The sequence below is a fragment of the Oncorhynchus kisutch genome, linkage group LG13 (genome assembly GCF_002021735.2).
Source record: "Oncorhynchus kisutch isolate 150728-3 linkage group LG13, Okis_V2, whole genome shotgun sequence".
NCBI lineage: Eukaryota > Metazoa > Chordata > Actinopteri > Salmoniformes > Salmonidae > Oncorhynchus > Oncorhynchus kisutch.
In genome coordinates, this window is record NC_034186.2 from 51,151,992 (window position 1) to 51,163,477 (window position 11,486).

An 11,486-nucleotide genomic window follows, 5' to 3' on the forward strand; every position below is an offset into this window, starting at 1 on the left:
GATCATACCAAACCAAAGCTGGAGCATTCAAGAATGCAATCTCAGTGACTTTGCACTTAGTGCTTATACTTCATTGACTGCTGGCATTCAAAAAATAATTGTGGTTTAGCCCTACTTATATAAAAAGAAACGTTCTTTAAAAGAATAGCCTATCTCTTGTAAAGGACAATCTCGGTTATTATCAATTGACAAAGAGAGAAACCCATTGTAGCCTTCTTTGCCCCTTCTTTGACTGATGCAAATAGACCTGGTATATTTTTTTACTCACACTGACTATTAAGCCTGTACTTTGGTCCTCACAGTCTTATGGTGTATTAGGCCTAACTTAACGTTTTCCAGATGAAGCACGTTTACTATAGAAGGAGAGTTAAATAAATAGGTTGCTGCACTCCATCTCCAATGACTCCTAATTTAAAGCAGTTTCTCTTAATTAATCTCATTAAACCCCCAGTGTTCTCCAAAACAAAGCAATAACACATGCTCTAGCTAGCTCATTACGACATGAGACATAGAAGTAACATGAAAAACTCAAGACACAGAGAGGGATGAGCATAGAAATAATAGATAGACCAGCCAGGGTCTCTAGGTCTATAACTCATAGCCTAGTTCATGTGACCAAATCCAAAATGGCCACCCAAATAAAATATTGTTGTGCTGACACGTGTCTTTGTGGTTTGCACCTAGTGAAGCATGCCTGAGAAGTTGTGCAACTCAAATCAAATATCCTAGCCATTCCTTCTGGAATTTCAACATTCAATGCCATACCAGAATCAAATTCACTGTGTTTGTCTGACCAATCAACTTGTCAAATTCACTGTCCAATTGCAATTTCAAATTCAAGCTTGCACTGAAGGGCTAATAGCTCTCTTGTACAGACAGTCCATTAAACCACTTGGGTGCAAACTGGGATGTGCGGCAGGTAGCCTAGCTGGTAAGAGCATTGGGCCAGTAACTGAAAGGTTGCTGGCTCGAATCCCTGAGCCGACTAGATGAAAGATCTATCGATGTGCCCTTGAGCAAGGCACTTAACCCCTAATTGCTCCTGTAAGTCACTCTGGTTAAGAGTGTCTGTTATCTGACATTTTTATTTATTTAATATAAACAACCAGTTTACTAGATGTAAACAAACAATTTAGACAGGGTTCAGAGCTGATATGACCAACTTGAGTTAAAACAGCAGAAGCAAGAACCTGGGTCAAGCTTTTAGTCTATCGATGATTGGGGATTAGAATCAGATTCAAGGCAGATTCAGTGCTCCCAGTGACCAATATCACATAGGCTACCCTTGACAAAACCCCTTTCTTTTGGATTAACAATACATGTAGGTATGGAACGGTACAACACAAAGCAAAGTCTAATCATACTCCACCATGCAGCTAGCCACATTCACTGTGTAAAAAAAGACTCCACTCAAAACCATCATGCGGTAGGGCATATTACACATTAATAAAAAAAATAGTGACCTAATTTTATCATATTGCACACACACATGTATGCACGCACACAAACACCTGTGTGTGAGAGCTGGTCTTAGAGGAGTGGACTCATTAACCTTCCTGACAAACTGGGCTCTGTGTAAGCAGTGGGGCCTTTGAAACCAAAGGTGGGGAATATAGCAGGGATCATTCCATTTTTCCATGGTTACTTAAGGCAAAAAATAAAGTAGGGTGGTTGGTCAGCGATATAACGCCAACGTCTAGCAACCTAAAGGTTGCGAGTTTGAATCCCATCACGGACAGCTTTAGCATTTTAGCTAATTAGAACTGTTCAACTGCATAGTACTTTTTAGCTACTTTACAACTACTTAGCATGTTAGCTAACCCTTCCCCTAACCTTAACCCTTTGAGCTAACCCTTCCCCTAACCCTTTAACCTAACTCCTAAACCTAAACCTAACCCGTTAACGTTAGCCAGCTAGAATTTGTAAGTTTTGCAAATGTGTAATATATAATACAAATTGTAATTCATAACATATCATATGAAATGGGTTATGGACATCCACAAATGAATATATACCATACGAAATGTAACATATAATAAATGGAGTGTCTCGGGTTTACCCACAGAATATTATGAAATGCTCTGAGAGCAGGTTGCCCCAATCGGTCCCAATTAATGGACAACGGCAATACAACAATAATGGAGAGTTCAACATGCAATTCGTTTTTCTGACTTTAGTACACTACAAATATCCAATTAAACAGTTTTGTTTTTTCTGTTAACAGATGACCCACAATTCGCACTCATCGTGATGACCTGATCAGAACCATGGACAGTGATAGTAAGCTGTCACTCTCCCACACGTTGACGAACAACATGTAGCCTCACCAGCCCGTGACCGCAAATCTGTAGGGGAGACGTGGCTCGTTCGACCAAGAAAAACACTAGAAAGCTCCCTCGGTTACCACAATCAAACTCTGACACAATGACTATGCGTTGCAGCCTAGCAAAGCTATTTCCTGATATTTTGGCTAATTTCGTTAACCGTTGTGACAGACTCTCTGAGCTATTTTGAAAACATATTCCTAAAGTGGCAGCCTTTGACAAAAACTGTAAGAGTTTTTCGACTTTAGTTCTTCCTCTCGCCAAATGAAAATATATTGTTAGCTCGTTAATCTTAAATGCACACGTCTCAATCATCCACAGTGGGCTGGCTGTCATTTAATATTTGAAAAGCTGAACTTGTGTAATGGGTATTACGCGGGGAGGATGGGCTTTCGCGTCATTTCTTGTATCTAGGAGCTACTAGAAAAAAAAACGCAAAGGCGAGAGTGGAACAACTCCATATAAACTGCTTCGAGGGGCATTGTGCTCCTTTAAATCTAAATATAGCCTGCTTTGAAGCTGATACTCCTAAACATGTAGGCTAAAGCTAACACTTCGTTTAGAAAATAAACGTACAAAGTAAACACAAAAATCACTTGTTTTTGGTTACCTTGTTCAGGTAGGGGTTACGTGTAACGTCATACCCCCTCTTCTTCGTATAAACAAAGATCTTACTTTGGTCTTCGGGTTTATGCATCTCACTCTCGACTGATTCCCGTTTGACTAAACCGTGTGCCATGTTGCCTCCCTCTTTAAATAGCGTACAGTAACCCTGAACTCTGTTGTGAACACAGGTCAACAAGTGGATGCGCCGGTGAATGCTCTCCCAGTGACAACCCAGAACGATGAGCACGAGCGCAACGGATCAGTCTACCTACCGTGAGGAATGAGGTTAGTCTACATTCATTAACAACAATAGTATTTTATTGCTAGGATAAGACTCCTTCTTACCTTAATGCAACTATTTACTTGTATTTAATACATTTCAAATGCATGTGATAATTTATGATTAATTCATGTTCTATTCCATCCAGAAAAGAGCTAGGGGCTATGTTATTAGTAATTCAATTTGAGTGAATATTGGCTTTTATCCCTTACAGTAGGAGCACTTACAGTGGGGCAAAAAAGTATTTAGTCAGCCACTAATTGTGCAAGTTCTCCCACTTAAAAAGATGAGAGGCCTGTAATTTTCATCATAGGTACACTTCAACTATGACAGACAAAATGAGGGGAAAAAATCCAGAAAATCACATTGTAGGATTTTTTATGAATTTATTTGCAAATTATGGTGGAAAATAAGTGTTATTGTGTTATTGTCCATTCGTTTCCTTCAATTAGGGAGGAGTAATAGGGTTAGGGGAAAATAATGAAGGAAAATATATACACTACCGTTCAAAAGTTTGGTCACTTAGAAATGTCCTTGATTTTTTAAAGAAAAAATGTTGGTCTATTACAATAACATCAAATTGATTAGAAATACAGTGTAGATGTTGTAAATTACTATTATAGCTGGAAATGGCGGATAAAAAAAATAAATGAATATCTGCATAGGCGAACAGAGGCCCATTATCAGTAACCATCACTCCTGTGTTCCAAAGGCACATTGTGTTAGCTAATCCAAGTTTATGATTCTAAAAGGCTAATTGATCATTAGAAAACCCTTTTGCAATTATGTTAGCATAGCTGAAAACTGTTGTGCTGATTAAAGAAGCAATCACACTGGCCTTCTTTAGACTAGTTGAGTATCTGGAGCATCAGCATTTGTGGGTTCGATTGCAGGCTCAAAATGGCCAGAAACAAAGGCCTTTCCTCTGAAACTCGTCAGTCTATTCTTGTTCTTTGAAATGAAGGCTATTCCATGCGAGAAATTGCCAAGAAACTTGGAAAATGTGCTTTTCAAAAACAATACATTTTCTAAGTGACCCCAAACGTTTGAACAGTAGTGTGTGTATATATATATACATATATACACACTACTGTTCAAACATTTATATTCATATATATACAGTACCAGTCAAAAGGACAAAGTTCCACCGATCTAATGTCTATTGCTTGTGTTTCTTGGCTCAAGAAAGTCTATTCTTATTATTGTTGTCCTTTTAGTAGTGGTTTCTTTGCAGCAATTCGACCTGATTCACGCAGTCTCCTTTGAACATTTGATGTTGAGATGTGTCTGTTACTTGAACTCTGTGAAGCAATTATTTGGGCTTTAATTTCTGAGGCTGGTAACTCTAATGAACTTATCCTCTGCAGCTGAGGTAACTCTGGGTCTTCCTTTCCTGTCGCGGTCGTCATGAGAGCCAGTTTCGTCATAGCGCTTGATGGTTTTTGCAACTGCACATGACGATACTGTAAAGGTCTTGAAATTGTCCGCATTGACTGACCTTCATGTCTTAAAGTAATGATGGACTGTCGTTTCTCTTGTTTTTTATCTGTTCTTGCCATAATATGGACTTTGTCTTTTACCAAATATGGTTATCTTCTGTTTATCACCCCTGTCTTTTCATAACACAACTGATTGGCTCAAACCCCTTAAGAAGGAAAGAAATTCCATAAGTTAACTTTTAACAAGGCACACCTGTTAATTGAAATGCATTCCAGGTGACTACCTCATGGAGCTGGTTGAGAGAATGCCAAGAGTGTGCAAAGCTGTCATCAAAGCAATGGGTAGCTACTTTGAAGAATCTCTAAATATATTTTTATTTGTTTAACACTTTTTTGGTTACTACATGATTCCATGTGTTATTTCATAGTGTTGTGTACATTATATTCTACAATGTAGAAAATAGTAACAAATAAAGAAAAACCCTTGAATGAGTAGGTGTGTCCAAATTTTGAATGGTACTGTATGTACACTTTGAATGCAGTTTAGAGATTTTTTTTTCCTTGGTTTCTTACCAGGGTTAGGGTTAATTCCAGTTAAAGACCTGGAGACAAGAAGCAAGTACAGGGAGTAAACAATGAATGGAAAATGTATATCAAACAAAACAAGAACATGCGTCTGGACAGGGAAACAAAACAACATTATGACAATAATGCTGACACGGTGAACAAATCTGAGGAACAGACAGATATAGAGGGGGCAATCAACAACGTGCAGGAGTCCAGGTGAGTCCAATGAGAGCTGATGAATGTAATGATGGTGACAGGTGTGCGTAATGAAGGGCAGCCTGGCACCCTCGAGCACCAGATAGGGGGAGTGGGAGCATGAAACACTGTTTATTTTCAGCCACATTCCCAGACCTCTTTCCATGGTTAAATGCGGTGATTCGCGCTTTCAGAAACCACTGTTTCTGGTTAGGGTAGGTTTTAATAGTCACAGTGGGTAAAACATCTCCAATGCACTTCTTTATAAACTCATTCACCGAGTCAGCATATAGATTGATATTGTTATCGGAGGCTGACCGGAACATATGCCAGTCCGCCAGATCAAAACAATCTTGAAAGCAAGGATTCCGATTTGTCAGACCAGCGTTGAATGGTTCTAGTCACTGGTACATCCTGTTTGAGTTTCTGCCTATAAGACGGTAGGAGCAAGATGGCGTCGTGGTCGGATTTGCCGAAGGGATGGCGGGGGAGGACTTTTTATGCTTTGAGGAAGTTAGAGTAGCAGTGATCGAGTGTATTTCCCCCCGTGCGTAGTGCAATCAATATGCTGATATAATTTAGGTAGCCTTGTTCTCAAATGTGCTTTGTTAAAATCCCCAGCTACAATAAAGGCATCCTCAAGATATATGGTTTCCAGATGGCATAGAGTCCAGTGAAGTACCGTGAGGGCCGTCTTGGTATCTGCTTGAAGGTGAATGTACACAGCTGTGATGATAACTGAATAGAGTTCTCTTGGTAGGTAATATGGCCGGAATTTGATTGTTAGGAATTCTAGGTCAGGTGAGCAGAAGGACTTGAATTCCTGTATGTTGTTATGATTACACCATGAGTAATTAATCATGAAGCGTACACCTCAGCCCTTCCTCTTCCCAGAGAGGTGTTTATCTCTGTCGGCACCATGTATGGAGAAGCCCGGTGGCTGAACCGATTACGACAACATATCCCAAGAGAACCATGTTTCTGTGAAACAGAGAATTTTACAATCTTTTCTGTCTCTCTGGAAGGCAACCCTTGCTTGAATTTCATCTACCTTGTTGTCAAGAGACTGGACATTGGCGAGTAGTATACTCGCCAACTGAGGAACAGACATATATAGAGGGGGCAATCAACAACGTGAAGGAGTCCAGGTGAGTTCAATGAACATTGATGCGTATAATGATGGTGACAGTTGTGCGTAATGAAGGGCAGCCTGGCGCCCTCGAGCACCAGAGAGGGGGAGCGGGAGCAGGCGTGACAATTCCAGTCAATTTAGGAAATACTGGAATTTAAATGGAATTCATACCAACCCTGTTTCTTAAAAAAAAAATGCTTCCTGAATTGACTGGAATTTAAATGGAATTAACCCTAACCCTGGTAAGAAACCAAGGTTAAAAAACGAAAAACTACATTCACAGTGTTATACAGGATTAGGCAATGTGGCACATAGGCTACATGTGGTGTTAATGGCCATTACCCGTTAACTAACTGTGGTGTTGCAGTAGTCTCGGAAACCCACACCTGAAACTGGAACAATGGTAGATCGTAGTCGATCGAGGCAACCCGTCTGTCTAGAGAGACTAGTGTTGCAGGATTAGGGAAGTGGTCAGTTCCACTTTGCACACTGAATCACTCCTGCACCATTTACATGTTCCTAAATAATTTCATAGCTTTATTATCTGATTTAATAGCATAGCCCTATTCCATACTGTACATCTTTTTATGTTCATAGTGCTTGCCTCTAGAGTAAGTCTTTACTCTCCCCTATTAGTCCAATTAGTTTTACAATCACATTTGAGAAGACATCAAGAGTGGTTCAAAATGTGCAAGAATGAAACCAGATAAGTCCTTTGTATCAGCACTCATATTGTCTCTGCAATGATGACAGGCTGTCGTCCTTCTGTTTCTACTTGCTTGTGCCTGTTCAATTGTAACATATTGCTGTCCATAAAATTGAGATAAGGAAAGATTATGTGGGCTGTGGATGTGCATGTGAAGCTGTTCTATCTGGACCTTGATCCGTGCTGGTGCGTGTGTGTGCGTGCTTATGTGTATGAAGACATGGAGAGACACAGAGACATACTGACAGAGTGAGAGAAAGAGGTCAGCTAGAGTAATTGAAGGCCAGCTGAACAACAGTGTGGCTGGCTGGCACTTAACTTTGTGCTGACTCACAGATCAAACAGTCAGGTAGAGTCTGCTGCTGATTCACTGTGACTGACTGCAGGCCTGGCTGGCAGTTTGTCCTCCTTGGCCCTGAGTCAGCGTTACAGAGCTCTGCTGCCTGCCTACTGGAAGAGGAGGGCCGAACACGCCCCCATTCACATCGACAGGGTTCCTTGGTGTCCACATCACCAACAAACTATCAAGGAGCCAAACACACCAAGAAAGTCGTGAAGAGGGCACGACAATGCCTTTTCCCCCTCAAGAGACTGAAAAGATTTGTCATTGTCACGACTTCTACCGAAGGTAGTTCCTCTCCCCGTTCAGGCGGCACTCGGCGGTCGGCGTCGCCGGTCTACTAGCCATCGCTGATCCCTTTTTCCTTTTCTGCTTGTTTTGTCTTTGGTTCTTTTTCACACCTGGTTTCATTTGTGTTAATTTCTATGTGTATATATTTACCCTGTTGCCTGCCTAGGTTTGTGTGGGATTTTTCTTTCATTGTGATGTGCTCGGTGAGGTTATGCCATTCTTTGTTTTCACGGATTCATAAGAGTGTTATTGTCGGAACTTTGTTTGTTCCTCCGTGCGTTTGTACGGGTTCTCTGTTGTTGAGGGCGTTGTACTTTTTTGATTGTGCCATACCTGTGTTGGTGGACTTACCAATTAAAGTACGCTTCTCAAACATCTCTGCTCTCCTGCGCCTGACTCCTTCACCAACCTCCTAAACGCAACATTATCACAGTCATGGGTCCCCAGGTCCTCAATAAGTTCTACAGCTGCACCATCGGGAGCATCCTGACCGGTTGCTTCACCGCCTGGTATGGCAACTGCTCGGTGTCAAGGATTTCCTCCTCTTCTTCCGAAGAGGAGAGGCGAAAAGGATCAGAGGACCAATATGCGTCGTGGTAAGCGTCCATGGTTCTTTTAATACGTAAACGTACACATGAACAACTGATTACAAAAACAAGAAACGTGTTAAACCCTAAATAGTCCTATCTGGTGCAAAACACAGAGACAGGAACAATCACCCACAAACACACAGTGAAACCCAGGCTACCTAAGTATGATTCTCAATCAGAGACAACTAATGACACCTGCCTCTGATTGAGAACCATACTAGGCCGAAACATAGAAATACCCAAATCATAGAAAAACAAACATAGACTGCCCACCCAACTCACGCCCTGACCATACTAAATAATGACAAAACAAAGGAAATAAAGGTCAGAACGTGACACTCGGCCTCCGACCGCAAGGCGCTACAGATGGTAGTGCGTACATCCCAGTACATCACTGGGGCCAAGCTTCCTGACATCTAGGACCTATATACTAGGCGGTGTCAGAGGAAGGCCAAAACATTTTTCAAAGACTTCGGTCACCCAAGTCATAGACCAGGGCTGCCCAACACTCTTCCTGGAGATCTACCATCCTGTGGGTTTTCAGTCCTATACTGTCACGAGAATTTTCAATTTTCAGGAACCACTTCCACCGACCAAATCAACATGTTGGTTAGAGAGGGGGGGGAAGGATATGTACTGGATAGTGCTGGATATGACCTACAGGAAGTTGTACACATCTGGTGATGAAGCACTGGTGGCAGGGATCCCTTGTTGTGTGTGGTTTGAAGAAAGAGAGAGAGGGAGCTAAAAAAATAGAGGAAAACTTGGAGTTTTAGAGGGGTGGTGCATGTACAGCATAGGTCTTGGGGGCATGGGGTCGGGCAGAGGCTGGGTTGGTGTGTACCGATATAAAAAGAAACAAAAAACAACAACCAAGCTAAGGCCAAAGGTCACCTTTTAAGCATCAATATGTTATCAGGCTCTCCGACCTTGTGATCTTCGGGTAAATGGATGTTCCCGGTCGAATAACATACTGTACATGACATGGTCACTCACTCTACATTACACTGCACAGGCCTCATACCTGAGTAAATACCCTTGTAAAAGCTAGTACATTCACCTATCAATAACTTTAATTGTTTTTCCTCACTCATTTGTATTTTCCAGGAAAACTGAGTTGAATTGAGAGGTAAATACTGTGTATCTGTCTCGAAACCGGTTCAAGCTTTCCATATAATTACCTGTGAATAATGATTATGTAATGGCCACAATCCTGGTTTAGATTAATCCACGCCTTAAGCCTTTGTTGACAGATAATTTCCTGCAATAACAAAAAAGTAGTTTAAACTTAAGTTGTCAGGTTTTTGATAACGGTCTGTTTGTCCCATCATGGCGTTATAATGACAGACTCTCTGATTTAAATACACTTGCCATACGTAGCCTGTATTTGAGTGAAAAATATGAACTCCATTCACATACAACAAGTAGCTCAGTTTCTTCTGTGTGCCCCTTTAGGGCACTACTAACAGGAGAGGGAGGGGAAGGATGAACCGAGACAAGTGAAATTACAGAGGATCAGAATGTCTGCTCAAACAGGATTACCGCACTTCCTCCACACACTGTATCACAACAGCAACATCTGGTCACACTTCCATAGCTGGGGCTGATGCTAAAGGATTTATTCACAGACACGCTGATTATGTATGATTACAGCCAGACTGTCAGGAATGAGGAAACCTACCAGGCCTGGATTTACACCTGCCAATGCAAACGATGCATACAGTAAGAGTTCATAGCATGAAAAAAAAAAGACCACCAGAAATGCATGGATTGGCTCGGTTTCAGATCCGCCAGATCCCCTGGCGGAAATTACTTTGGTCCGTTTTAACAGGCTGACATCCACATTGTGAAGTTCACTGGTGTGAGTGAGAAAGGTACAAAGGAGGAGAAATATGAAAACAGCTCTGGTGGTTTGGGGTGTAGGATGAGGGCTGAGTGGGCTGTGGGTGTGTCTGGACCGGGAGTGACTGTTGGAGAGATTTGGATAGGGGAAATATGGCTGTTGGGGTATGGTGTTGGATGTCAAAAGGGCTTCAAAAGTTCAGTGAAAATTCCCAAGGTCAGGGAGTAGGATGAGCAATAGCTATAGACTAACTCTCTCAGGTGTGTTAACCGGCTTTAGTCCTCTAAGGTGTAGCACTCCCCCCCCCCCCCCCCCCTTTCTCATTGACCACAGCTGTAGGACATATAGTAATGTCAGTTTATGTGTGTGTATTCGGCCTCATATGCCTAGCTCCATGTACTACACCTGTTCAGTATCCTGTAATGGGCCCACAGATACGCACATACTACGTAACATAACTTCCTTCTCTTAGTTAAATCCATCCCTAAAAATACCTGAGATCTATAATGTACTTCCAGCAATCTGAACTTTTACCCCAAAATTCTGATCGATGCCAGAATAAGAAACACATTTCTTCCCTCTGGGTGTGTGTATTAAAACCTAATTGTTGTTTGCTTCCAGATCCGAACACACACAACGGTACTTCTGGGTTTGGTAGGTTGAGAGCCTCCCTATGGAGGAAATGGGTGGATGTTTTTGAGAGTGTCCTGTGGGACAGTGCCCTTCCGGATTCTGTAGCCATGCAGCTCTTACCACCAGCACTTTGGCTCTGGCTAAGATATCATACAACTGGCCCTGTGTGGCCTATGGGCCCACTTAACACCACCAGCCTCCTATTCAATGGGGCCTTTCACTGATCATGGGAATTAATGACCCAGTGTTTGAGCCCAGGGATATTTGAGGGATGTTGAAACTAAGAATAACATACAGTGCCTTGCGAAAGTATTCAGCCCCCTTGAACTTTGCAACCTTTTGCCACATTTCAGGCTTCAAACATAAAGATATAAAACTGTATTTTTTTGTGAAGAATCAACAACAAGTGGGACACAATCATGAAGTGGAACGACATTTATTGGATATTTCAAACTTTTTTAACAACTCAAAAACTGAAAAATTGTGCATGCAAAATTATTCTGCCCCTTTACTTTCAGTGCAGCAAACTCTCTCCAGAAG

General features: G+C 41.6%; 1 protein-coding gene across 2 annotated transcripts in view; it reads right to left on the minus strand.

The window, feature by feature from the left end:
• The window catches only part of LOC109902215 (NADP-dependent malic enzyme-like), a 126,296-nt gene extending 123,138 nt beyond the window's left edge, over positions 1-3,158 (minus strand). Inside the window, exon 1 of one of the 2 annotated variants that reach the window (XR_004202448.1) lies at positions 2,935-3,158. Coding sequence is in view for 1 of the 2 variants with exons in the window: in XM_020498378.2 (XP_020353967.1) it covers positions 2,935-3,063 (129 nt within the window). In the remaining variant the exon portion in view is untranslated. The remainder of the gene's footprint in view (positions 1-2,934) is intronic. The other variant, XM_020498378.2, reaches the window with a different exon arrangement.
• Between the last annotated feature and the right edge of the window lie 8,328 nt (positions 3,159-11,486).